At 42.9% G+C, this 25,641-nt stretch overlaps 1 protein-coding gene across 1 annotated transcript in view; it reads right to left on the bottom strand.

Moving 5' to 3' along the window:
• DEF6 (DEF6 guanine nucleotide exchange factor) overlaps positions 1-19,016 on the bottom strand; it is a 495,476-nt gene extending 476,460 nt beyond the window's left edge. Inside the window, exon 1 of the mRNA XM_066608975.1 lies at positions 18,498-19,016. Within this exon, the coding sequence (XP_066465072.1) occupies positions 18,498-18,593 (96 nt within the window). The 5' untranslated portion in view covers positions 18,594-19,016. The remainder of the gene's footprint in view (positions 1-18,497) is intronic.
• Between the last annotated feature and the right edge of the window lie 6,625 nt (positions 19,017-25,641).

The raw sequence follows: 25,641 nt of genomic DNA on the forward strand, positions 1-25,641 counted from the left end.
TGGGGACATCACCGAGGGACATTGCAGGGAGGCAGCTGCTGACAGCAAACAGCCAATCAGAAGCTAGAGGCTTGACAGCAAACAGTAAACCCCAGCAATGCAAGGTCAACCCCTAACTTCTGGTGGCATCAAGATACAACAGTACCCCAACTACCAACCTGTCTCTAATCTCCTTTTCATCTCCAAACTCCTCAGTGTATCATTTTCTACTCTACTTCTTCTCGTCTTCCCTTTGCTGTTAGGGTTCCTTAAGGTTTGGAGAGAACCATCTACACAGCCCTTATTGGGCAAACTATCAGCAGATTTGGGTCTCAATAGCACGTTGATGATACCGAATTCTATTGCTTCTACAAAATGCCAGTGATTGTCTGTCCACTGTTTCTAACACTATGTTGTCTCTCAAAAGCTTAATCTCTCAAAAACTGAACTTCTTGTGTTTCCACCATCTCCCAACCAACCTAAACCTGATATCTCCATCTCTGGCCTTTTTCTGTATTTAAAATTTAAAAAAATCTAAACAAAAAACCCAAACATATCTTTTAATGCCACATCCATAAAAGTTTGATTTATCAAAATAACACATTATTATCCCGCATGTCATCAGCAAAAAATATGCAACACCCGAATCACATATTTTTGATCATCCTGTCTCCAAGATAAAAATGGAATAAAAAAATATCAAAAATTTTTTATGTTAAATGACCATTGAAAAACACAATTCGTCGTGTAAAAATAATAAGCCCTCATGTAAATATGTTGTCACCAGATTTCTTCTGCTGAGAAATAGAGATCTCTATAGAGATCCCACACCATACTTCCATAGTTCGATCATAGCTTCACTATATTTTTCTACATTTATCTTTCAGGATTGCTAGGAGATGGGTTGGCATCTCTATATTTGGTGGTCATATCAGATTGTTTCCAGATTTTGGTCACTTCTTAATGCGACTGCATAGCCTTACTTCTAGGAGATATATCCACCAAGCTTACACAACCAACAGCATAGACTTTCCTAGTCTATTTGCGTGGCAGCTAGGATACTTCTTCTACTAGTGATTGTTCTGGATAACACGGTACAACACTATTTCTTCTACTAGTTAGGCCTTATGTCCATGGCATGCACGGAATCCAGCCCTGCCCGCGGCCACTTACCTGCATTTCCCCAGGAGCGGTGTCCACGCAGATCCCTCCACCTCCGGCTTCACTGTACTGCGTACATGGTCCTCATGGTTCGACATCGGACATGCGCAGTACAGTTTTTATTTTATTTTTAATCTCCTGCTTTCCTGCAGATCCGCGGCATGTCTGCAGTGTCAGCTGTGGGTGTGCCGCGGATTGGACAGCTTCCATTGACTTCAATGGAAGCCATCCGTGCAGGAACCGCACAAAAATGGAGCATGCTGCAATTTGTTTTCCAGAACAAAATGTCTGCAAATCAAGTCTGCATGTTTTAATCCATTTGCGGATGCCCATGCATCTCTATTTGCGTTTTGAACTGTGGATCTCCCGCGCGAATTACGCAAGTCAAATTTGCCCGTGGACATAAAAGCAATAGAAATCTGTATGAAGTATAATAATACGTTATGACTGTCATACATCAGGGTTAGAGCTCACAAAGGTTGCACTCAACTACAACATTAGTCACTCAACATTATATGACATTTCCTTCATACGGAAATCACCAGACAAAACAAAGTTATCAGTTTATGCAGCACTGTGGCCCTAATGTACAAACAGTCTGAATTCTTATTTGTGAATAGATAAAAACAACTAAATGGTCATTAACAGCAGTCCCATGTCATCCCGACCGGCTTCACTTATTACAGCTTCACCAGAAATGTAATATATATTTAATTAATATGCGCTTTTTCACCTTGCTGCTTGTAAGTACGATCAATAAAAGCAAAGTGAAGTTTTATCTTGAAGATATTGTGCAGTGCTCTGCTTCTTTCTATGCACAGATGTGGAGGATAGAACAGAAACTGGTGGAAAGAATGAGTAAATGGAGGTGTAGGAGGTGAACAAGGCTGACCACACATCACTTTATATAGAGGTCTGGAAAACAATGCCACATGACAGAGTGCTGTTGATGGTGGGACACGGCAATAACTAGATGGCATGATTCACACATGAACGAATGCTGCACTACTGAACTATATATGGTGTTGTAACTAACAGCGAGTATATCTCTCCATTGTTGGAATTTAATATATTTCAAAGGAAGGAGCTCCGATATTTTTTTTTTTACATTTGGGACCATTTTTTGCTGAGTGGAGGAATTAGCTGTCCTCTAGTACAGGGGTCCATAACTCCAGGCCTCGGGGACCACACACAGCTCATGTTTTCAGGATATCCCACGATGAGTACACCTGTGGCAATGTCTGAGGCACCAACAATAACTACATCACCTGTGCAGTTCTGAGGAAATCCTGAAAAAATGACCTGCTGCCGGTCCTGGGGACTGGAGTTGGGAAACACAGCTCTAGTAACCCCAGAGTCCTAAAGACACCCAGGAAGACTTTGTAAATTAAGTCTCTGTAATGTTTGTGCTTGCCAGGATTTCAGATTTCATCCTGTCAGCAGATTGATGACGGCAGAGCTTTGGGAAGCATCTATCTCCTGACTGGTTATCTTTGGGGTAACCTTTCACACAGTGGTCACTTCAGTGGTCAAGATTTTACACCTCAGGATCTCAGGCCACTTTAACTCTTCACCTTGTAGGAGGTGCTGTAGAATTATAAATGTGAGCCATTGTCATCTGTATTCAATTGTGAGAAAGACCGCAAGTCGGTGGAAATGTGTTAGTTGCCATGGCATAATGCTACACAAAGATTTACATTTTTTGTTTCAAGCTTTTATGTGAAAACTTCAAATAAAGGAATAAGATTTTTTTTGCACGTTGAACTGGCTATATCTACTTTATTGAAAACTAGCTGACATACCCGGCTTCGCCCGAGTTAATTTGATACTGGTGTTTATCTGGTGTTCACATGGAAAATCTTATGAAGTCGTGGTTACTTTAGAGATACAGGGGAAAAAAATATGTTCACCATTTTGAATGGTTATTTGTGTTACCCAGGGAACAACACATGGAGGTAACCATGCAACGTTTCCTTTATATAAAATGACATCAGGAAGTGAGAGAATTAAATTACATGCGTAAAATTTAGATGCTTATTCTTTTGCGCTTAGAATTGAATAATCGAGTAGGGACCCATTAGCTTTTCCTATTTACGACATAAATCAATGCTTGTGCCAAATTTCAAGTTTCTAGGACATCGGGAAATAAGAGAATTAGATTCCGTATGTAAAATTTGGATGCTAATTCTTTTGCGCTTAGAATTGAATAATCGAGTTGGGACCCATTATCTTTTTCTATTTATGACAATGCTCGTGCAAAATTTCCAGTTTCTATGACATCAGGAAATGAGAGAAGTAGATCACGTACGTAAACTTTTGATGCTAATTCTTTTGCGCTTAAAATTGAATAATCGAGTTGGGACCCATTGGCTTTTCCTATTTATGATATAATCAATGCTCGTGCCAAATTTCAAGTTTCTATGACATCTGGAAGTGAGAGAATTAGATTACGTATGTAAAATTTGGACGCTAATTCTTTTGCACTTAGAATTGAATAATCGAGTTGGGACCCATTAGCTTTTCCTATTTATGACATAATCAATGCTTGTGCCAAATTTCAAGTCCCTATGACATCGGGAAGTGAGAAAATTAGATTACGTACGTAAAATTTGGACGCTAATTCTTTTGTGCTAGAATTGAATAATCTAGTTGGCACTAGAGATGAGCGAACGTACTCGTTTAGGGCGATTTCGCAATCGAGCATCGCTTTTTTCGAGTAACTGACTACTCGGGCGAAAAGATTCGGTGGGCGCCGGGGGTGAGCTGGGGGTTGCGGAGGGGAGTGAGGGGGAGAGAGAGAGCTCCCCCCTGTTCCCCACTGCTACCCCCCGCTCCACCACGCCGCCCCCCACCCCTCGGCGCCCCCGAATCTTTTCGCCCGAGTAGTCAGTTACTTGAAAAAAGCGATGCTTGATTGCGAAATCACCCTAAACGAGTACGTTCGCTCAGCTCTAGTTGGCACCCATTAACTTTTCCTATTTATAACATAATCAATGCTCGGGCCAAATTTCATGTTTCTACGACATCGGGAAGTTGGAGAATTAGATTCCGTATGTAAAATTTGGACGCTAGTTCTTTTGTGCTAGAATTGAATAATTGAGTTGGGACCCCTTTACTTTTCCTATTTATGACATAATCTATGCTTGTGCCAAATTTCATGTTTCTACGACATCAGGAAATTGGAGAATTAGTGGCGAGTCAGTCAGTCAGTCAGTGAATCAGTCAGTCAGTGAGTCAGTGAGTGCTTTCGTCTTTATATATATAATACTAGCTTACCCGTCGCCCGTTGCTGCGAAGACAGACATACATACATACATTCGTTTTTATATATCTAGATAACATCCAATCACAGCACAGCTTTCATTGACAGGGTAGCCAAGATGGTATTTCAATAGGACGGATCTCAAGTCTCTCCCACACTTTCGAGAGGTCATTCGGTGTTCTAATAATTATTTGTTGGCCGTCCCTAATGGTTGCGAGTCCGAACGGGTAGAGCCATCTCACCGGTAGCTTCCTTGCTCGGAGTGCTTCTGTTAAGGGTTTTAATATGCGCCGTTTGGCCAGAGTGCTGGGAGCAATGTCTTGGAATAGAAGGATTTTGTTCCCTTCGTAAAGAATCTCGCTTAATTCCTTAGCCTTCTGAAGGATCGCAGAGGTGTCAAGGTAGTTCAGTAGGCAGCAGATGACGTCTCTTGGGGGTTCCCATGGTGGAGGTTTTGGTCTCAGGGCTCGGTGAATTCTTTCTATCACAATGTTATCTGCTCTATCTTCTCCAAGAAGTGATTGGAATATCTGTAGGGCGGCAGAGTTTAATGCCTCTGGGGTTATAAATTCTGGTAGGCCTCTGAGACGGACGTTCTTCCTCTGGCTTCTGTTTTCTTGATCTTCAATTAACAGCATTGCCTGGTTTATCTGGTCCTGTTGCTCCGAGACAGTAGCTTGGAGAGCTAGGTTATGCTGAGTCAGCTCTTGCTGGGCTGTCTCTAGGTCTTCTACTCTGTGGCCTATTTGTATTACTTCAGTTTTTATGTCGGCTAGTTCTTTTAGGACTGGAGAAATGGCTTGGGTGAAAATTTTTTTTAAGAAGGAGCGGGATATTGGGTCCCTGTCAAGTTCCTCGTTGTGTTCTGAGGCAGCTGAGATACTTTCCTCATCTGAGTCCTCCGAATGTGGGTCTGCAGCAATTTCCCGAGGGGGTCTCTGTTTTTGTGCCGCCGGGGAGCTGTGTTTCTTTTTTAGGTACTTATCCATCTCCGCTTGGTTCTTGTTGGGTTTGGGCATTTCAGCGTGGTCTTTGCTTTTGTCTTTCCCAATTTTTACCATTTTGTGGAGGTGTTAATCGTGTATTGCTGTGGTTTGTTAACTCAGGATTATGCGGCTGTGTGGTGTGGCTCTGTGTCTGCTGTTGGTGTTCACATGTGTCCCAGGGGCCTGTTATCACATTGTAAAGATTATATGCCCATTTTACGTTCTCTTCATCCCTTTAACCCGGGAGCGCGTATCGTTGGGATAGGCACACGTGACCGGGGTTTAAATTTGCTCGCTTGATCTCGCAGAATGGTTGGCTCTCCCAGTCGCTGTGTCTGGTATTGCTCTTGGGTGAGCGGTAAGAAGGTATAGAGGCAATCTCTCTTGTAGGCGAGGTGCGCTATGGGGTGACTGGAGGTGTCCGTTATCAGGGTATAGCAGGCAGACGGACAGTGTCGGTAATGGTGTTTTATTGGTGCTCACACACCTGATTTCAGAGCCTAATGAGCCCACCAATCTGTGCTGTGGGGGGGATTATATGCTGGCTGCCTGCCAGTTGGGCCACAAAGTCTATTCTGGGCACAGGAGCCCTTCAGCAGTCCCCAAGTGCAGTTGTGGAAGGGGCTTTATATGGTGGTAATAGGGGAGGAAGGAGGGTCTGTGCTTAAATTGTGTCTCTCCCTCCTTTGTCCCGTCGCCCCTGCAGAAGCAGTCAGTAGCTGCTGGGGAAGGGGGGTGGTTGCAGGCCCCACGCTGTTCTGTCCCGCTTCCTCAGGCTCCGGTATCGCCGGGGGGAGAGGGGAGGGGCTGGCGGCCCCGTCTGTGAGCCCTCCTGTGTTCCCCTGTCGGGATCTATTGCCTCCTACCTTCGGCTGTGCGCCCGCCGTCTAGCTCGTTCGCGCCGGCCGCCGGCGCCCGGAAATCGAGGCCAGGGATGCGGAAGTCTGCCTAGGCCCCGCTCGCAACCTCCACCGCGGCAGTTCGGAGCGGTGTCAAAATGCTCCTTAGGTGGTCAGGAGCTTAGCGGTGAAGCTTTCCGCGGTGTCCGGGACTCGGGTGAGACGCTGTGGGCCGTTTTCTATTGCTGCCTCCGGGAGCTCGGCAGGCTGCGTCTTCCTTCCTGTACGGCTAGCTCCGCCCCCCACAGCACAGCTTTCATGTTATCTCAGTGGTATAATATATAAAAACAAATCGCAGCGCAGCTTACATGTTACCTCAGCTTTATAATGTACTAGCTTACCCGTCGCGCGTTGCTTGCGAAGACAGACATACATACATACATTCGTTTTTATATATCTAGTGTAGTAATGCATAAAGGACAGACAGACATACATTCATTTTTATATATAGATGAAATCAGGAAGTGAGAGAATTAGATTCCGTACGTAAAATTTGGACGGTAATTCCTTTAGCTTTTCCTATTTATGACATAATCAATGCTTGTGCCAAATTTCAAGTTTCTATGACATTGGGAAGTGAGAAAATTAGATTCCATACGTAAAATTTGGAAGCTAATTCTTTGGTGCTTAGAATTGAATAATTGAGTTGGGACCCATTAGCTTTTCCTATTTATGACATAATCCATGCTCGTGCCAAATTTCAAGTTTTTATCACATTGTGAAGTGAGAAAATTAGATTCTATCTGTAAAATTTGGACGCTAATTGCTTTGCGCTTAGAATTCAATAATCAAATTGGTACATATTACCATTTCCTATTTATAACATAATCAATGCTCGTGCCAAACTTCAAGGTTCTATGACATTGGGAAGTGGGAGAATTAAATTCCGTACGTAAAATTTTGACGCTAATTCTTTGGTGCTTAGAATTGAATAATCAGGTTGGGACTCATTAACTTTTCCTATTTATGATATTATCAATGCTCGTGCCAAATTACATCGGGAAGTGAGAGAATTAGATTCCGTACGTAAAATTTGAATGCTAATTCTTTTGTGCTTAGAATTGAATAATCGAGTTGGGACCCATTAGCTTTTCCTATTTATGACATAATCAAAGCCCGTGCCAAATTTCAAGTTTCTATGACATCGGGAAGTGAGAGAATTAGATTCCGTACGTAAAATTTGGACGCTAATTCTTTTGCGCTTAGAATTGCATAATAGAGTTGGGACCAATTAACTTTTTCTATTTATGACATAATCAATGCTCGTGCCAAATTTCAAGTTTCTATGACATTGGGAAGTGAGAAAATTAGATTCCGTACGTAAAATTGGGACGCTAATTCTTTGGCGCTTAGAATTGAATAATTAGGTTGGGACCCATTAACTTTTCCTATTTATGATATAATCAATGCTCGTGCCAAATTACATCGGGAAGGGAGAGAATTAGATTCCGTACGTAAAATTTGGACGCTAATTATTTTGCGCTTAAAATTGAATAATCGAGTTGGGACCAATTACCTTTTCCTATTTATGACAATCAATGCTCGTGCCAAATTTCATGTTTCTATGACATTGGGAAGTGAGAGAATTAGACTCTGTACGTAAAACTTGGACGCTAATTCTTTGGCGCTTAGAATTGAATAATCGAGTTGGGACCCATTACCTTTTCCTATTTATGACATAATCAATGCTCGTGCCAAATTTTATGTTTCTATGACATTGGGAAGCGAGAAAATTAGATTCCGTACTTAAAATTTGGACACTAATTTTTCTGCGCTTAGAATTGAATAATCGAGTTGGGACCAATTACCATTTCCTATTTATGACATAATCAATGCTCGTGCCAAATTTCAAGTTTCTATGACATTGGGAAGTGGGAGAATTAAATTCCGTACGTAAAATTTGGACGCTAATTCTTTGGCGCTTAGAATTGAATAATCAGGTTGGGACTCATTAACTTTTCCTATTTATGATATTATCAATGCTCGTGCCAAATTACATCGGGAAGTGAGAGAATTAGATTCCGTACGTAAAATTTGGATGCTAATTCTTTTGTGCTTAGAATTGAATAATCGAGTTGGGACCCATTAGCTTTTCCTACTTATGACATAATCAATGCCCTTGCCAAATTTCAAGTTTCTATGACATCGGGAAGTGAGAGAATTAGATTCCGTACGTAAAATTTGGACGCTAATTCTTTGGCGCTTAGAATTGAATAATCGGGTTGGGACTGATTACGTTTTCCTATTTATGACATAATCAATGTTCGGGCCAAATTTCATGTCTTTACGACATCGGGAAGTGAGAGAATTAGTGGAAATGATGCAAATCGAACGATCTACGTGGGGGACGCGTAACTGTCGACGATGCTCGCACGTGCGCCATTTATCGTAGGATAGTTGTACTATGCCTATAATCTTTCCAGGAGTGTACTCAACAACTTCCCAAAGTTTCATGGCCATCGGATGAATGGTGTAGTAGCGCATAAAGGACAAACAGAGAGACACGCATACATTCAATTTTATATATATAGACTAGCTTACCGGATGCGCGTTGCTGCGAAGACAGACATACATGCTTTTGTTTTTATATATAGATGAAATCAGGAAGTGAGAGAAATAGATTCCGTACGTAAAATTTGGACGCTAATTCTTTGGCGCTTAGAATTGAATATTTGGGTTGGGACTCATTAACTTTTCCTATTTATGACATTATCAATGCTCGTGCCAAATTACATCGGGAAGGGAGAGAATTAGATTCCGTACGAAAAATTTGGACGCTAATTCTTTGGCGCTTAGAATTGAATAATCGAGTTGGGACCCATTAACTTTTCCTATTTATGACATAATCAATGCTCGTGCCAAATTTCAAGTTTCTATGACATTGGAAAGTAAGAGAAATAGATTCCCTACGTAAAATTTGGACGCTAATTCTTTGGTGCTTAGAATTGAATAATTAGGTTGGGACTCATTAACTTTTCCTATTTATGATATTATCAATGCTCGTGCCAAATTACATCGGCAAGGGAGAGAATTAGATTCCGTACGTAAAATTTGGACGCTAATTATTTTGCGCTTAGAATTTAAAAATGGAGTTGGGACCCATTAGCTTTTCCTATTTATGACATAATCAATGCTCGTGCCAAATTTCAAGTTTCTATGACATTGGGAAGTGAGAAAATTAGATTCCGGACTTAAAATTTGGACCCTAATTCTTTTGCGCTTAGAATTGAATAATCGAGTTGGGACCCATTAACTTTTCCTATTTATGACATAATCAATGCTCGTGCCAAATTTCAAGCTTCTATGACATTGGGAAGTGAGAAAATTAGATTCTGTACAAAAAATTTGGACGCTAATTCTTTGGCGCTTAGAATTGAATAATTAGGTTGGGACCCATTAACTTTTCCTATTTATGATATAATCATTGCTCGTGCCAAATTACATCGGGAAGGGAGAGAATTAGATTCCGTACGAAAAATTTGGACGCTAATTATTTTGCGCTTAAAATTGAATAATCGAGTTGGGACCAATTACCTTTTCCTATTTATGACAATCAATCCTCGTGCCAGATTTCATGTTTCTATGACATTGGGAAGTGAGAGAATTAGACTCTGTACGTAAAATTTGGACGCTAATTCTTTGGCGCTTAGAATTGAATAATCGAGTTGGGACCCATTACCTTTTCCTATTAATGGCATAATCAATGCTCGTGCCAAATTTCAAGTTTCTATGGTATTGGAAAGTGAGAGAATTAGATTCCGTACGTAAAATTTGGACGCTAATTCTTTGGCGCTTAGAATTGAATAATCGAGTTGGGACCAATTAACTTTTCCTATTTATGACATAATCAATGCTCGTGCCAATTTTCATGTTTCTGCGCTTTCGGGAAGTGAGAGAATTAGTGGCAATAATGGAAATCGAACGATCTACATGGGGGGGGGCGTAACTGTCGACGACGCTCGCACGCGCGCAATTTATCATAGCATAGTTGTACTATGCCTATAATCTTCCCAGGAGTGTACTCAACAACTTCCCAAAGTTTCATGGCGATCGGATAAATGGTGTAGTAGCGCATAAAGGACAAACAGACAGACAAACAGACATACATTCAATTTTATATATATAGATAACACCCAATCACAGCACAGCTTTCATGTAACCTTAGCAGTAAGAGAAATAACAACCAATCACAGCACAACTTTTATTCTGCCTCAGCAATATAAAAAATAGCAACCAATCACAGTGCAGCATTCATTTTACCTCAGCGGTATAATATATAGCAACCAATCACAGCACACCTTTCATGTTGCCTCAGCAATATAATTTATAGCAACCAATCGCAGCACAACTTTCATGTTACTTCAGCAGTATAAGAAATAGCAACCAATCACAGCGCAGCTTTCATTTTACCTCAGCATTCTTAATATCCAGCAATTGTCTTGCGAAACGTTCGGCAGATGCATCATTTTGTAGTTGAACACGCTTGCTCGTAATGCCTTTTGCTTTTGTGTTTGAGATGGAAATCAAACGATCTTTGTCTGGGGGGCATAACTGTCGACGATGCTCGCACACGCGCCACCTATCGTAGGATAGATGTACTATGCCAGTAATCTTCCCAGGAGTGTACTCAACAACTTCCCACAGTTTCATGGCGATTGGATGAATGGTGTAGTAATGCATAAAGGACAAACAGACAGACAGACACACAGACATTCATTTTTATATATATAGACTAGCTTACGCGTCACGTTGCTGCGAAGACAGACATACATTCATTTTTATATATCTAGATAACAACAATTCCCAGCGCAGCTTTCAAGTTACCTCAGCGGTATAATATATAACAACCAATTACAGCACAGCTTTCATGTTACCTCAGCAGTATAAGAAATAGCAACCAATCACAGCACAGCTTTCATGTAACCTCAGTAGTATAAGTAGCAACCTATCACAGCACACCTTTATGTTGCCTCAGCAGTATAATTTATAGCAACCAATCGCAGCACAACTTTCATATTACTTCAACAGTATAAGAAATAGCAACCAATCACAGCGCAGCTTTCATTTTACCTCAGCATTCTCAATATCCAGCAATTGTCTTGTGAAATGTTCAGGGGATGCATCATTTTGTAGTTGAACACGCTTGCTCGTAATGCCTTTTGCTTTTGTGTTTGAGATGGAAATCAAACGATCTTTGTCTGGGGGGCATAACTGTCGACGATGCTCGCACGCGCGCCACCTATCGTAGGATAGTTGTACTATGCCAGTAATCTTACCAGGAGTGTACTCAACAACTTCCCAAAGTTTCATGGTGATTGGATGAATGGTGTAGTAATGCATAAAGGACAGACAGACAAACAGACATTCATTTATATATATATATATATATATATATATATATATGACATCAGGAAGTGAGAGAATTAGATTCCGTACGTAAAATTTGGACGCTAATTCTTTTGCGCTTAGAATTGAATAATTGAGTTGGGACCCATTAACTTTTCCTATTTATGACATAATCAATGCTCGTGCCAAATTTCAAGTTTCTATGACATTGGGAAGTGAGAGAATTAGATTCCGTACGTAAACTTTTGACGCTAATTCTTTTGTGCTTAGAATTGAATAATCGAGTTGGGACCCATTAGCTTTTCCTATTTATGACATAATCAAAGCTCGTGCCAAATTTCAAGTTTCTATGACATTGGAAAGTGAGAGAATTAGATTTTGTACGTAAAAGTTGGACGCTAATTCTTTTGCGCTTAGAATTGAATAATCGAGTTGGGACCCATTAGCTTTTCCTATTTATGTCATAATCAATGCGCTTGCCAAATTTCATGTTTCTACGACATCAGGAAGTGGGAGAATTAGTGGAAATGATGGAAATCAAACGATCTATGTGGGGGGTGCGTAACTGTCGACGACGCTCGCACAGGCGCTATTTATCATAGGATAGATGTACTATGCCAGTAATCTTCCCAGGAGTGTACTCAACAACTTCCCAAAGTTTCATGACGATTGGATGAACGGTGTAGTACTGCATAAAGGACAGACAGACATTCATTTTTATATATATAGTTGACATCAGGAAGTGAGACAATTAGATTCCGTACGTAAAATTTGGACGCTAATTCTTTTGCGCTTAGAATTGAATATTCGAGTTGGGACCAATTAGCTTTTCCTATTTATGACATATTCAATGCTCGTGCCAAATTTCAAGTTTCTATGACATTGGAAAGTGAGAAAATGATATTCCGTGCATAAAATGTGGATGCTAGTTCTTTGGCGCTTAGAACTGAATAATCGAGTTGGGACCTATTAACTTTTCCGATTTATGACATAATCAATGCTCGTGGTAAATTTCAAGTTTCTATGACATTGGGAAGTGAGAGAATTAGATTCCGTACGTAAAATTTGGATGCTAATTCTTTTGCGCTTAGAATTGAATAATTGAGTTGGGACCCATTAGCTTTTCCTATTTATGACATAATCAATGTTCTTGCCAAATTTCATGTTTCTACGACATCGGGAAGTGGGAGAATTAGTGACAATGGTGGAAATCAAACGATCTATGTGGGGGGTGCGTAACTGTGCGCGCGTGCGAGCGTCGTCGAATCTATCATAGGATAGATGTACTATGCCAGTAATCTTCCCAGGAGTGTACTCAACAACTTCCCAAAAGTTCATGGTGATCGGATGAATGGTGGAGTAGCACATAAAGGACAAACAGACAGACACACTATCATACAGACACACACGCATACATTCAATTTTATATATATATAGACTAGCTTACCCGTCGCGCGTTGCTGCGAAGACAGACATACATACATTCGTTTTTATATATCTAGATAACAACCAATCGCAGCGCAGCTTACATGTTACGTCAGCTTTATAATGTATAACACCCAATCACAGCGCAACTCTCATGTAACCTCAGCAGTAAGAGAAATAACAAGCAATCACAGCACAACTTTCATTTTACCTCAGCATTCTCAATATCCAGCAATTGCCTTGCGAAACGTTCGGCGGATGCATCATTTTGTGGTTGAACACGCATCCCGTTACTCGTAATGCCTTTTGCTTTCGTGCTTGAGATGGAAATCAAACAATCTTTGTCTGGGGGGCATAACTGTCGACGACGCTCGCACGCACACCACCTATCGTAGGATAGATGTACTATGCCAGTAATCTTCCCAGGAGTGTACTCAACAACTTCCCAAAGTTTCATGGCGATTATATGAATGGTGTAGAACAGAATGCATAAAGAACAGACAGACAGTCATTCATTTATACATATATAGATGACATCAGGAAGTGAGAGCATTAGATTCCGTACGTAAAATTTGGACGCTTATTCTTTTGCGCTTAGAATTGAATAATTGAGTTGGGACCCATTAACTTTTCCTATTTATGTCATAATCAATGCTCGTGCCAAATTTCATGTTTCTATGATATTGGGAAGCGAGAAAATTAGATTCTGTACGTAAAATTTGGACGCTAATTCTTTGGTGCTTAGAATTGAATAATTGAGTTCGGACCCATTAACTTTTCCTATTTATGACATAATCAATGCTCATGCCAAATTTCAAGTTTCTATGACATAGGGAAGCGAGAAAATTAGATTCCGTGCGTAAATTTGGACGCTAATTCTTTTGCGCTTAGAATTGAATAATTGAGTTGGGACCAATTAACTTTTCCTATTTATGACATAATCAATGCTCGTGCCAAATTTCAAGTTTCTATAACATTGGGAAGTGAGAGAATTAGATTCCGTACGTAAAATTTGGACGCTAATTCTTTTGTGCTTAGAATTGAATAATCGAGTTGGGACCCATTAGCTTTTCCTATTTCTGACATAATCAAAGCTCGTGCCAAATTTCAAGTTTCTATGACATTGGAAAGTGAGAGGATTAGCTTTTGTACATAAAAGTTGGATGCTAATTCTTTTGCGCTTAGAATTGAATAATCGAGTTGGGACCCATTAGCTTTTCCTATTTATGACATAATCAATGCTCGTTCCAAATTTCAAGTTTCTATGACATTGGGAAGTGAGAAAATTTTATTCCGTACATAAAATGTGGATGCTAGGTCCTTGGCGCTTAGAATTGAATAATCGAGTTGGGACCTATTAACTTTTCTGATTTATGACAATCAATGCTCGTGGCAAATTTCAAGTTTCTATGACATTGGGAAGTGAGAGAATTAGATTCCGTACGTAAAATTTTGACGCTAATTCTTTTGCGCTTAGAATTGAATAATCGAGTTGGGACCCATTAGCTTTTCCTATTTATGACATAATCAAAGCTCGTGCGAAATTTCAAGTTTCTATGACATTGGAAAGTGAGAGAATTAGATTTTGTACGTAAAAGTTGGACGCTAATTCTTTTGCGCTTAGAATTGAATAATCGAGTTGGGACCCATTTGCTTTTCCTATTTATGACATAATCAATGCTCTTGCCAAATTTCATGTTTCTACGACATCAGGAAGTGGGAGAATTAGTGGCAATGATGGAAATCAAACGATCTATGTGGGAGGTGCGTATCTGTTGACGACGCTCGCACGCGCGCCATTTATCATAGGATAGATGTATTATGCCAGTAATCTTCCCAGGAGTGTACTCAACAACTTCCCAAAGTTTCATGGCGATCGGATGAATGGTGTAGTAGCGCATAAAGGACAGACAGACAGACGCACAGACATACATTCAATTTTATATATATAGATTTTCAGCTGTACGAACTTACAGCAAGCCGGACACAAGCAGGAATTTCCAATCAACCGCAGAAACAGGAAACCCGCAAGAAGACTGGTGAGCTTATTTTTTCTCTTTTCTTCTACAATATTGCACTTTAACTTTTTAGGAGTACTCACAATTTGGAAGCACTTAACACTTCTAATCTCCTATCACAGCCTTAGGGTGACTACCCTCTACAGGTTTTTTTTCACTGCGACATTCGCAGCGTTTTTTTTTCTGCAGGGGCCTATGGGACTTGTAATGTTTACCGCGAAATCGCAATTTTGCGCGATCGCGATTTTAACATTACAAGTCCCATAGACCCCAGCAGAAAAAAAAATGCTGCAAATTTCGCTATGAAAAAAAACCTGTAGTGGGTAGTCACCCTTATAGGCTAATTCTGTTGAGGCTCTTTCCAGACATGGTAAAATTAGTTTTTCTTTTGTAGCCACACCACTCTACTACTTGTTGGCTGTAGATCTGCTCCTCAGACTATCCTCCTTTTAGCCAGTATTATTGTATCTGGACGCCCCCGGAAGCTAGGGGTTTAACAGGGCTTGGCTGCAGTAACGCCCCTGTCATACCCCTAGCTCCTGATTCGCTACATGTAGGTCTGGATTTCATTTTGCCTGGCCTCAAGTTCCTGCTTCCGGGGAAACATACACTTCCCGGCAGCGCTGCTGGCAAACTGCTTGCCTGATTACAGTGCGCGCCCCGCCCCGCCGATCTGCAGCGCTCAGCGCTTCTGGTACTACTGCGGCCCCCTGTGGCTCTGCAGCGCTGACCGTATCTGCAGGGGCACCTTGTGACCCTTGGCCCCCTTCCGCTCACTGTTCTTGCACGGCCAGCGCTTGCATGTTGCACTGCAATGCTCACAAATCTTGATCCCCGGCTCCCACCTCACGACCGCTGAATGCACCTGTGAGGCCGAGGACGGGGGAGACAGCCGGGGAGCCCTCTGCTTCTTGAGAGCTGCTGCCAGGTTGCTGCTGGGAGGCCGACACCGCGCCCGAGGACGGGGGGAGACAACCAGAGACCATACTGCTTCTTCAGTGCTACTGGGAGGACCTGTGAGGCCAAAGACGGGGGAGACATCCCGAGACCCTATTGCTTCTTGAGTGCTGCTGGGATTCCGACGCCGAGGATGAGGAAAACAACCGGAGCTGGGAATAGAGTTAATCACGAACAGAGGGCGTGAACCCCCTGTCAAACCACAAATATCTTTACTCCAATCACGAACAGGGGGCGTGAACCACCTATCAAACAGCAAGTATCTTGACTCCACCACTACTTCCAGTGGCGTCAAGATACAATAATACCCTTTTAGTCTGCCCTAGGGTGTCCCCAGGGTCATCAGCTGACCCACACATATTAATATTTAGTAATAACAGGACTAATCTTTCCCTATTAGTAATTGCCATCTCTCAACCAACTGTCACTAACTGTCCATTTAGTCTCCCATTTTATTTGAACACAGATCTTTGGCTTGCAGGTTTCTAATGCCTACCAGCTAGCTAATAAACTACTATTCAAAACGAACAACATTATTCAATGTAGCAGTGTCACTATCTTAGGCCGCCTGCAGACGAGCGGGTCGGATCCGGCGCCTGCAGGGACGAGCACGTACTCACCCGCGCCCGGCGGCCCCGACTCTTTCATGTGCCGGCTGCCGGGCAGTCGGCGCATGCGCAGACCGGAGCCGGCGGCCGGGTGAGTGACGTTTCTGTGCGAGGCTCTGCGAGCCCCGCACAAAAATAGGACATGCCGCGGTTTGTTTGCCGCGCGAAATTTCGCACGGCCAAACCGCGGCCGTCTGCATAGGAGTGCGTATTGTAATGCACTCCTATGCAGGCTTTGAGCGGCGAAAATCCCGCCTTATACTTGGGGCTTTCACACTACCATTTTTACCATGTATCGCGTTCATGGGTTTGGTGTGTACAATATGCGTTAATAAATTTTGCATTATTGTCAATAGCGCCTCTCACCCACAGTGCACTAAATGCGAGTGCAAAAAATAATGTAACAAGCTCTATCTTGGTGCATGTTAAGAGTGCATGTATGCCAAAATAGTGCTTGGGGAATTGTGAGCATGCAGCAGTACACAATGCATTGCGAACTGCTGAGAGCTCCCCACACAGGAGATATGTCTGTGGAAAATACTTGTGTGAGAGATTCCTTATTTTCTCAGATCCTACCTGATAGTGACTAGTGCTGGCTGCAGGTCACCAATGATTTTCACATAGCATAAAAAAAAGATACAAGACAGGATGAGGACAAGCACTAGATGGGTGATACACAATCACAAGGACTCAGCACAAGGGAGTGGAGACAAAGGGGGATTATTGTACCTTGACGCCACCAGAACTGGTTGGTGTGCCAGAGGGGAAGGCAGTTTGACAGCCAGGTGACACCCCCTGTATGTGATTGGCTGAAGTTGTGCCTCAACTTTTTCTGGCTCACAGGTTCTGGTAGTCAGCACTTCTGCCACTCACAGCCCGCTTATTGGAGTGTTCCACTGTGCTGCCCCTGCTGTCACTCTAACCTGTGCCAGGCTCCGTTGGCATTGTCCCTGCTGAAGGCTTAATGTACTGCGACGGCCCCAACGCCGCAGCCATTGTCCATGTGCTGTGCTGTGGCGTCCCTGCTCATGCCCCCACTCTCACTGTACCCGGCGGCGGCAGACGCCGCTACCACTGTCCCGCGAGAGGTTGCATGTGGTGCTGATCCCCCGACGCGGCAGGCATACTTCCTGATGGAGCTACCATGTGTATTTCGGCACCCCTGCTCCTGCTGTCACAGTATGCTCCGGCACCCTGGCAGCTGCGCTCTGAGTGTGGGCGACGGCAAAATCCCACCTCCCCTTACCAGCTCCTGGAGCCACTCTCACACTGCACGCCATCTGCGTGTCAGCGGAGACCCCAGAACTCAGTGGCCAGACAAGAGAGGTGCAGCACGCTGGAAAAGTGACGTTGGAGTGATAATTGACTGCCAGGACCTGTAAGTCGGGAATGGGGAGCACGCCCAGCAGCAAATTAGAAGCAAGGGGTGTCACCTGGCTGTCAAACAGTCTTCCCCTTCTGTACACTCACCAGTTCCGGTGGCGTCAAGGTACAATAATACCGACAAAGGGACCATAGACGACAATAAACTTGCCACTGCACAGAAACAAGATATGCATGTTACAATATAAATTACAATTGAAAGGGTCTGTACCACCCCTTACTGGTTACCCATCAACATTGGCTCAAAGAACTTTGAGGATGCAAAATCTTCATGCTAAATTGACATTTATAAGAGCTAGTTCAGTTTAGTGACTGGTGGGGATTCTAGACTGCTGAAAATATGTCTCTACGATTTGTCAGTTTCCAAACCTGGAGGTACATTTCAAGAATGATTTCCTTTACAAGATGCTACAAGACTCCATTCATTTCACAATCACATTGCAGATCCTGAGGGAAGAAAGAAAGGCACTCACCTTGAGCTGAGATTTGGAAACTTTGCCGCTCTTCTCTGTGTCCAATGATGTAAAGGCATACCAGACAGACTTCAGGAGCTCAGTCCTCAGTGACATGATGTGCTCAAACTATACACCACACCTTTCCTCTTTGCTAAATAATACAGTCACACACAGCTGATATACACTCAGGTGGCTACTTTGAATTCTCTATACTTTTATCATCTGAAAACCCACCTACAAAAATGAATGACTTCAGCTAACCAAGTTCTTGCAGGTATTCAGTTTATGCAGTGATATAGGTACCCTGTGCTATGTGTACCACACAAACCCACCAAAAGCTGGTAAAGGTATACTTAGCAATATGCTTTACAAGCACCTTTAATAAAGGCTTTATCCTGCCAATATCAGTCTTGTTCAGCAATATACCCCCACTCTACAGATCTCTTGTCATCCACAATGTCAAGTCTCAATCTACAGCTTTCTTGTCACACAGCCTGCAGTCTACAGCTCTTGTCACACTTGACAGTACAGCACTGTCTATCCTTGTTCACTGTTGTAGTTTACTAAACTCACTACCATATATGCTCTGTTACAGATAGTGACCACATATCTGTAAAAGGCAAACGCTGCAAAACCCAATCATTTAGTTTCTGTCACAGGAGTTACTGCATCTACCACTTCCTGCTGACAAAGCCACCAACTGGCATTTAGCACTGTCTCCAGATTGTATAAACATAGCATATAAGGAGGCACGCTACATGTATTCAACAAGCTGTAGCTTGAAACATGCAGAATCTGGGTATGAAATACCCTGGAAGCAAGAAGCTTATAGCATTGTACAGCAATATACCCTACTGTATAAAAGTGTTAGGGTGCCTACCCACTAGCGATTTTTTTTCTAGTGATGCACGATCGAGTGCCTCCTAGCGCAGAGAAAACGCCGCAATATTGCTAATTTTTTATTTAATGGGACCGGCAGCGGCAACGCCAGCCCCATTGAAAACATGGGGAGTACATCGCGGTCTTCTGCCACAGCTATGAAGACAGCTCATTCCTTCACCCCTTCAGCAGTGGCAGAAGTCCATGATGCTATCTCATTGCTTTCAATGGGGTTGGCACTGCTGCGGCCCTATTGAAAGCAGTGGGTTGCAGGCAACCCCTGCAGTGATGATTTTTGGGGAAGGGCTTGAAATATAAGCCCTTCCCTGAAAGTCATCCCTAGCTGTAAAATAAAGTGAAAAAAAAAAGTTATACTCACCTAGAAGAGCCGTCTAGCTCTTCTCTCCAGCACGGCAGTCTTCTTTTGTGTTCTAGAGTACGGGGATTGAAAAATCCAGGCCCCCAGAAAGGGCTGGTTTCATTGGATGACAGCTGAGTGCTGCCTGTGATTGGTCACAGCGCTCAGCCAATCATAGACATCGCTTAGCCATTCATGCTCAGCCAATCATAGGCATCTCTCAGTCATTCATGAATTTAATGAATGGCTGAGCGTTGCCTGTGATTGGCTGAGGGTTGTGACCAATCACAGGCAGCACTCAGCAGTCATTCAATGGCTGAGCGCTCAGCCAATGAGACCAGTGCTTTCTGGGGGCAGGGATTGAAAAATTTCTGGCTTCCAGAACATAGAGGAAGACTGGAGTGCCAGAGAGAAGAGACGGACGGCTCTTCTAGGTGAGCATAATTTTTTTTTTACTTTTTTTTTACAGTAAAGAATGATTTTCAGGGCAGGGCTTATATTTCAAAGGGATGAAGGAATCCTCTGCCATAGCTGTCACAGCTGTGGCAGAAGTCCGCAATTTACTCTCTATGCTTTCGATGGGGCTGGCGCTGCTGCCGCCGACCCTATTGAAAACACTGAGCGATATCACAGATTTTTTCTCTGCGCAGCGAGACTTAAGAATAAAAATCGCAAATGAGTATGAAACTATTGAAAATCATTGGTTTCATATTCATCGCTCTCACATCGCAAGAAAAAATATCGCTAGTGGGTAGGCACTAGAGATGAGCGAGCACACTCGTCCGAGCTTGATGCTCGTTCGAGCATTAGGGTGTTCGAGATGCTCGTTACTCGAGAAGAGCACCATGCGGTACTCGAGTCAATTCCATTTCCTTCCCTGCATGTTTAGCGCCATTTTTTTAGCCAATAGACATGCAGGGAAGGCATTACCACTTCTTCCTATGACGTGCCAGCCCTATCCCACCCCCCTGCAGTGAGTGGCTGGCGAGATCAAGTGATCGCCGAGTACTTAAAGCGGTCCCGCCTGCGGCTCGCCTCAGACACACACTGGGAGAGCAGAGGGAAAGTGCTGCTGCTGCTATAGAGAGAGTGTTAGTGTAGGATCCTGTCTACAAGAACCCCAACGGTCCTTCTTAGGGCCACATCTGACTGTGTGCATTACTGTTGTTGCTGCTGGGAGCAGTTTTGCACAAAAAAAATATTTTTTTTTCATCTCGGGCTGTGCAGGCTCTTACAGCTATAGCGTTCTAAGGGCTCCCACCCACTGGCGTTTTTTTCTCCACTGCGATGCGATTCTAAAGTTAAAATCGCTTGGATATCGCTGTGACATCGCCAGTCTTTTCAATGGGGCCAGCGGCAGCAGCGCTAACCCCATTGAAAAGATATGGAGAATGCCGCTGACTTCTGCCACAGCTGTGACAGCTGTCACAGCTGTGGTAGGAGTTTCCTTTATCCCCGCGGGGACCGCGGGGATGAAGGAACCCTCTGTCACAGCTGTGACAGCTGTGGCAGAAGTCAGTGGCACGCTATCCCATTGCTTTCAATGGGATCGGCACTGCTGCCGATCCCATCGAAAGCAGTGGTTTCTGACAAGCCCTGCAGAATGATTATCGGAGAAGGGCTTGAAATATAAGCCCTTCCCCGATAATCATAAAAAAGTGGTTAAAAAAATAATAAATAAGTTACTCACCTCTCCTGCTGTCAGCCGCGTCCTCCGGCTGGCTCCCCGGCACTGCTACTGAGCTCTTTCAGCAGACAGGGATTTAAAAATCCCCGCCTCCTGAAAGGGCTGTGCAGATTGGCTGAGGGCTCAGCCGATAGCAGCTACTGCTTAGCTATTGGCTGAGCGCTCAGCCAATGGCAGATAGCTCTTAGCTATTCATTCATTCATTCATTCATGAGCCATTAATGCAGCTATTTTTTCCATGATCACCATAATACATCATTATGACATAAGTTCTTAAATTTACATAATTTTTTTCAAGCTTATTATAAGCAGTTTGTAGGCTATATATGCTAATTAGCCATCAACATATGCTAACAATCAGTAAACTCACATCAGCGATTCTGTCATTTTGTAATGCTTTCAATGCTCCTATTTAGGGTGTTAGGGAGAAATACCCTGTATGTCACCCGGCGTCCAAATTGTAAAGAGTACTCATGATTGTTTAAGTTATACCGATTGGTAGGAAGAGACGGACCCGTACATATGCATTGCTCATGTACAATTCATCTTCTTCGATTTATTGACGTTACAAGAGGTCTTTTATAGACCTATCATATAATTAAACTGACGTTGATTCTGAGCCAAACATTACATAGTTTGTTTACATCACTCAATATTCTGCCACATGTTCGTTCAAAGTCTATTCATAATACTCAAAACTTTCCATTCTTTAGTAATTCTGTATTTTTCCCTAATACGTGTCTAAACATCATAATGATTTAGCATATTCATTTATAAATACAGGTTTGTCTTTATGACTTTATTTTAAGGTAAATTTATTGGTTATATCAGCTATAGCCTAGTGTTAATTGGTTTCTTATCAGTTAAGGTCTGTACCTTAAACCATCGCCTGACTAGTCACCAGCTAGGGTTTATTGCTGGTTAAGTTCAAGCTGACCTTCTACCAAGGCCTAAATCTTATACAAGAAATGATTTCTCTATAACAGTAGAACCTAGAATAATATCGCAAAAGCTGGGGTCCTGGGTAATTTCCCCCATAATCCCCCCTTTTTATAATAGTCCATGCGAGGATACGTTGTGGTACTTCAAGGAGGGCGAAGCCCTCCGAGCCGGACTTTTCCCAATTTTCTCTTCTTGCTTCGGGCCGGATTCCCACCGATACGGCTCCTCGAGATGACTGTTTAAAAATTCATTGAAGATACTAGTAAATCCTTCATTATTTTCTTTGATGATCAGGATGGCTCTTTTTAATTCGTGCATATTCGTGTTTTGCATTACTTGATTCCTCAGATATGAACAAACACAAGCATTAGTTCTTATATAAACTTGACATTTCTATGTAATTCCCATAATAGGGAGGTCTTCTTTCTGGTACATACTTCAGACATATAGTCACCAAATTTGGAATACTTTGTATACAACAGTAGATCAATATTAATCCCATAACTATTATTGCAAATATCAAAAATATTTTCTTTATCCAGCTCAGGCCTTTTAAAGTGTTAATCTTCTGATATATTGATTCTGAATTATCAGAGAGGTTGAAACAGCACATCCCCTCGAATTCTTTACAACCATGATTTAATGTCAACAATAGGTAATCTATAGTGGCTCTATTTTGCAGGGCGGCCTTTCTTACTCCTTGCACATCTAATAGGAGGAGGTCTAAAGCTTGAGAGGTAGTATTTAAACCTTTTGCTAAATCACAAGCTATTCCATTTATAACTCTCCCATTATATACAGCCAGTCCCCAAACTCCCACTATAGAAAATCCTAACGCTTTTATTTCCGTATCGCTAAGGAGGGTTGGTGGACCCTCACAGCTTTCATCTATCCCTTTTATTTCCCTTTTTACTTTGTTACGTTCTTCTAGTTTCTAGTACGTAAAAATACTCAATCGGGACAGTGTACATGGTTCTCCTGTAACATTTGCTGGAATATATGTATAATTGAGATTTCCACATGATAAAATACAACCAGCTGGTAATTTAACATGTCGGAAATGATTGGAGCTTCTAACAATCGCTTTACAGTGCATTTCATTTGTTACCTTCTTACATTGATTTACCGTATGACTACAGAGTATTTGAGAATCATCAGTAGCTTGTTCGGGGTGTGCTTCAATTTGCTGACATTTCCCAATGTCACAAGTGAAATTATAACACACCTCGGCCTCAGCCACATTCTTAACCTGAAACTTAGTCATATTAGTCCATTCAGTATGTTCTATTTCCCTACAGTCAGAACAGTATTCATACTAATTTAAGAAAGTGTTCATGTTGGTTACATAGGATTCTTCTACTAAACTATCATTATGTATTGCTGTAAATATATATCTGAGCACTTTTACAGGTGTAGGAACTGATAACAAACATGTGAAATATCATTTCTACTTCTCAAATTAGGCATACACATACACATACTTGAAATATTTAATACATCTATTGCCAAATATTCCCACATATTGAGACGCCCTTCTGTCCGTACGGACCCTATCCTTTCCACCTTTGTCATTTCATTTGGTTTCCAATACCAAAGTATACCTGTAAGACAGATTGCAATACACGCTAAGGAACTTATGAAACGCATACTCCCTCTGGTATCTGGACCTTTTACAGTGTGAAGCGTGTATCCAGTTTTGTTTTCCTTCTAGTTTTACTGAAGTAGAGGTGGTCAGGAGAACTTGGAAGGGACCATCAAATCGTGGTTCCAATGTTTTTGCTCATGTGTCTTTTTATTACTACTAGAGATGAGCGAGCACCAAAATGCTCGGGTGCTCGTTACTCGGGACGAACTTTTCGCGATGCTCGAGGGTTCGTTTCGAGTAACGAACCCCATTGAAGTCAATGGGCGACCCGAGCATTTTTGTATTTCGCCGATGCTCGCTAAGGTTTCCTTGTGTGAAAATCTGGGCAATTCAAGAAAGTGATGGGAACGACACAGCAACGGATAGGGCAGGCGAGGGGCTACATGTTGGGCTGCATCTCAAGTTCACAGGTCCCACTATTAAGCCACAATAGCGGCAAGAGTGCCCCCCCCCTCCCAAAAACTTTTACTTCTGAAAAGCCCTCATTAGCATGGCATACCTTAGCTAAGCACCACACTACCTCCAACAAAGCACAATCACTGCCTGCATGACACTCCGCTGCCACTTCTCGTGGGTTACATGCTGCCCAACCCCCCCTCCCCCCCACAGCGCACACCAAAGTGTCCCTGCGCAGCCTTCAACTGCCCTCATGCCACACCACCCTCATGTCTATTTAGAAGTGCGTCTGCCATGAGGAGGAACCGCAGGCACACACTGCAGAGGTTGGCACGGCTAGGCAGCGACCCTCTTTAAAAGGGGCGGGGCGATAGCCCACAATGCTGTACAGAAGCAATGAGAAATAGAATCCTGTGCCACCGCCATCAGGAGCTGCACACGTGGGCATAGCAATGGGGAACCTATGTGCCACACACTATTCATTCTGTCAAGGTGTCTCTGCATGCCCCAGTCAGACCGGGCTTTTTAATTCATAGACACAGGCAGGTACAACTCCCTATTGTGAAGTCCCTGTCGACCGACAGCATGGGTGGCTCCCTGGAACCCACCGGCGATACACAAAAATATCCCATTGCATTGCCCAACACAGCTGAGGTAGTAATGTCGTGCTTAATGCAGGTGGGCTACGGCCCACACTGCATGCCCCAGTCAGACTGGGGTTCTTTACAAGTGGAAACAGATGCATTTATAATTCCCTGTGGACCCACAGCATGGGTGGGTGCCAGGAAGCCACCGGCGGTACATAAATATATCCCATTGCAGTGCCCAACACAGCTGAGGTAGTAATGTCGTGCTTAATGCAGGTGGGCTTCAGCCCACACTGCATGCCCCAGTCAGACTGGGGTTCTTTACAAGTGGAAACAGATGCATTTATAATTCCCTGTGGACCCACAGCATGGGTGGGTGCCAGGAAGCCACCGGCGGTACATAAATATATCCCATTGCAGTACCCAACACAGCTGAGGTAGTAATGTCGTGCTTAATGCAGGTGGGCTTCGGCCCACACTGCATGCCCCAGTCAGACTGGGGTTCTTTACAAGTGGAAACAGATGCATTTATAATTCCCTGTGGACCCACAGCATGGGTGGGTGCCAGGAAGCCACCGGCGGTACATAGAAATATCCCATTGCAGTGCCCAACACAGCTGAGGTAGTAATGTCGTGCTTAATGCAGGTGGGCTTCGGCCCACACTGCA

This window comes from Eleutherodactylus coqui, chromosome 1 (genome assembly GCF_035609145.1).
Source record: "Eleutherodactylus coqui strain aEleCoq1 chromosome 1, aEleCoq1.hap1, whole genome shotgun sequence".
NCBI lineage: Eukaryota > Metazoa > Chordata > Amphibia > Anura > Eleutherodactylidae > Eleutherodactylus > Eleutherodactylus coqui.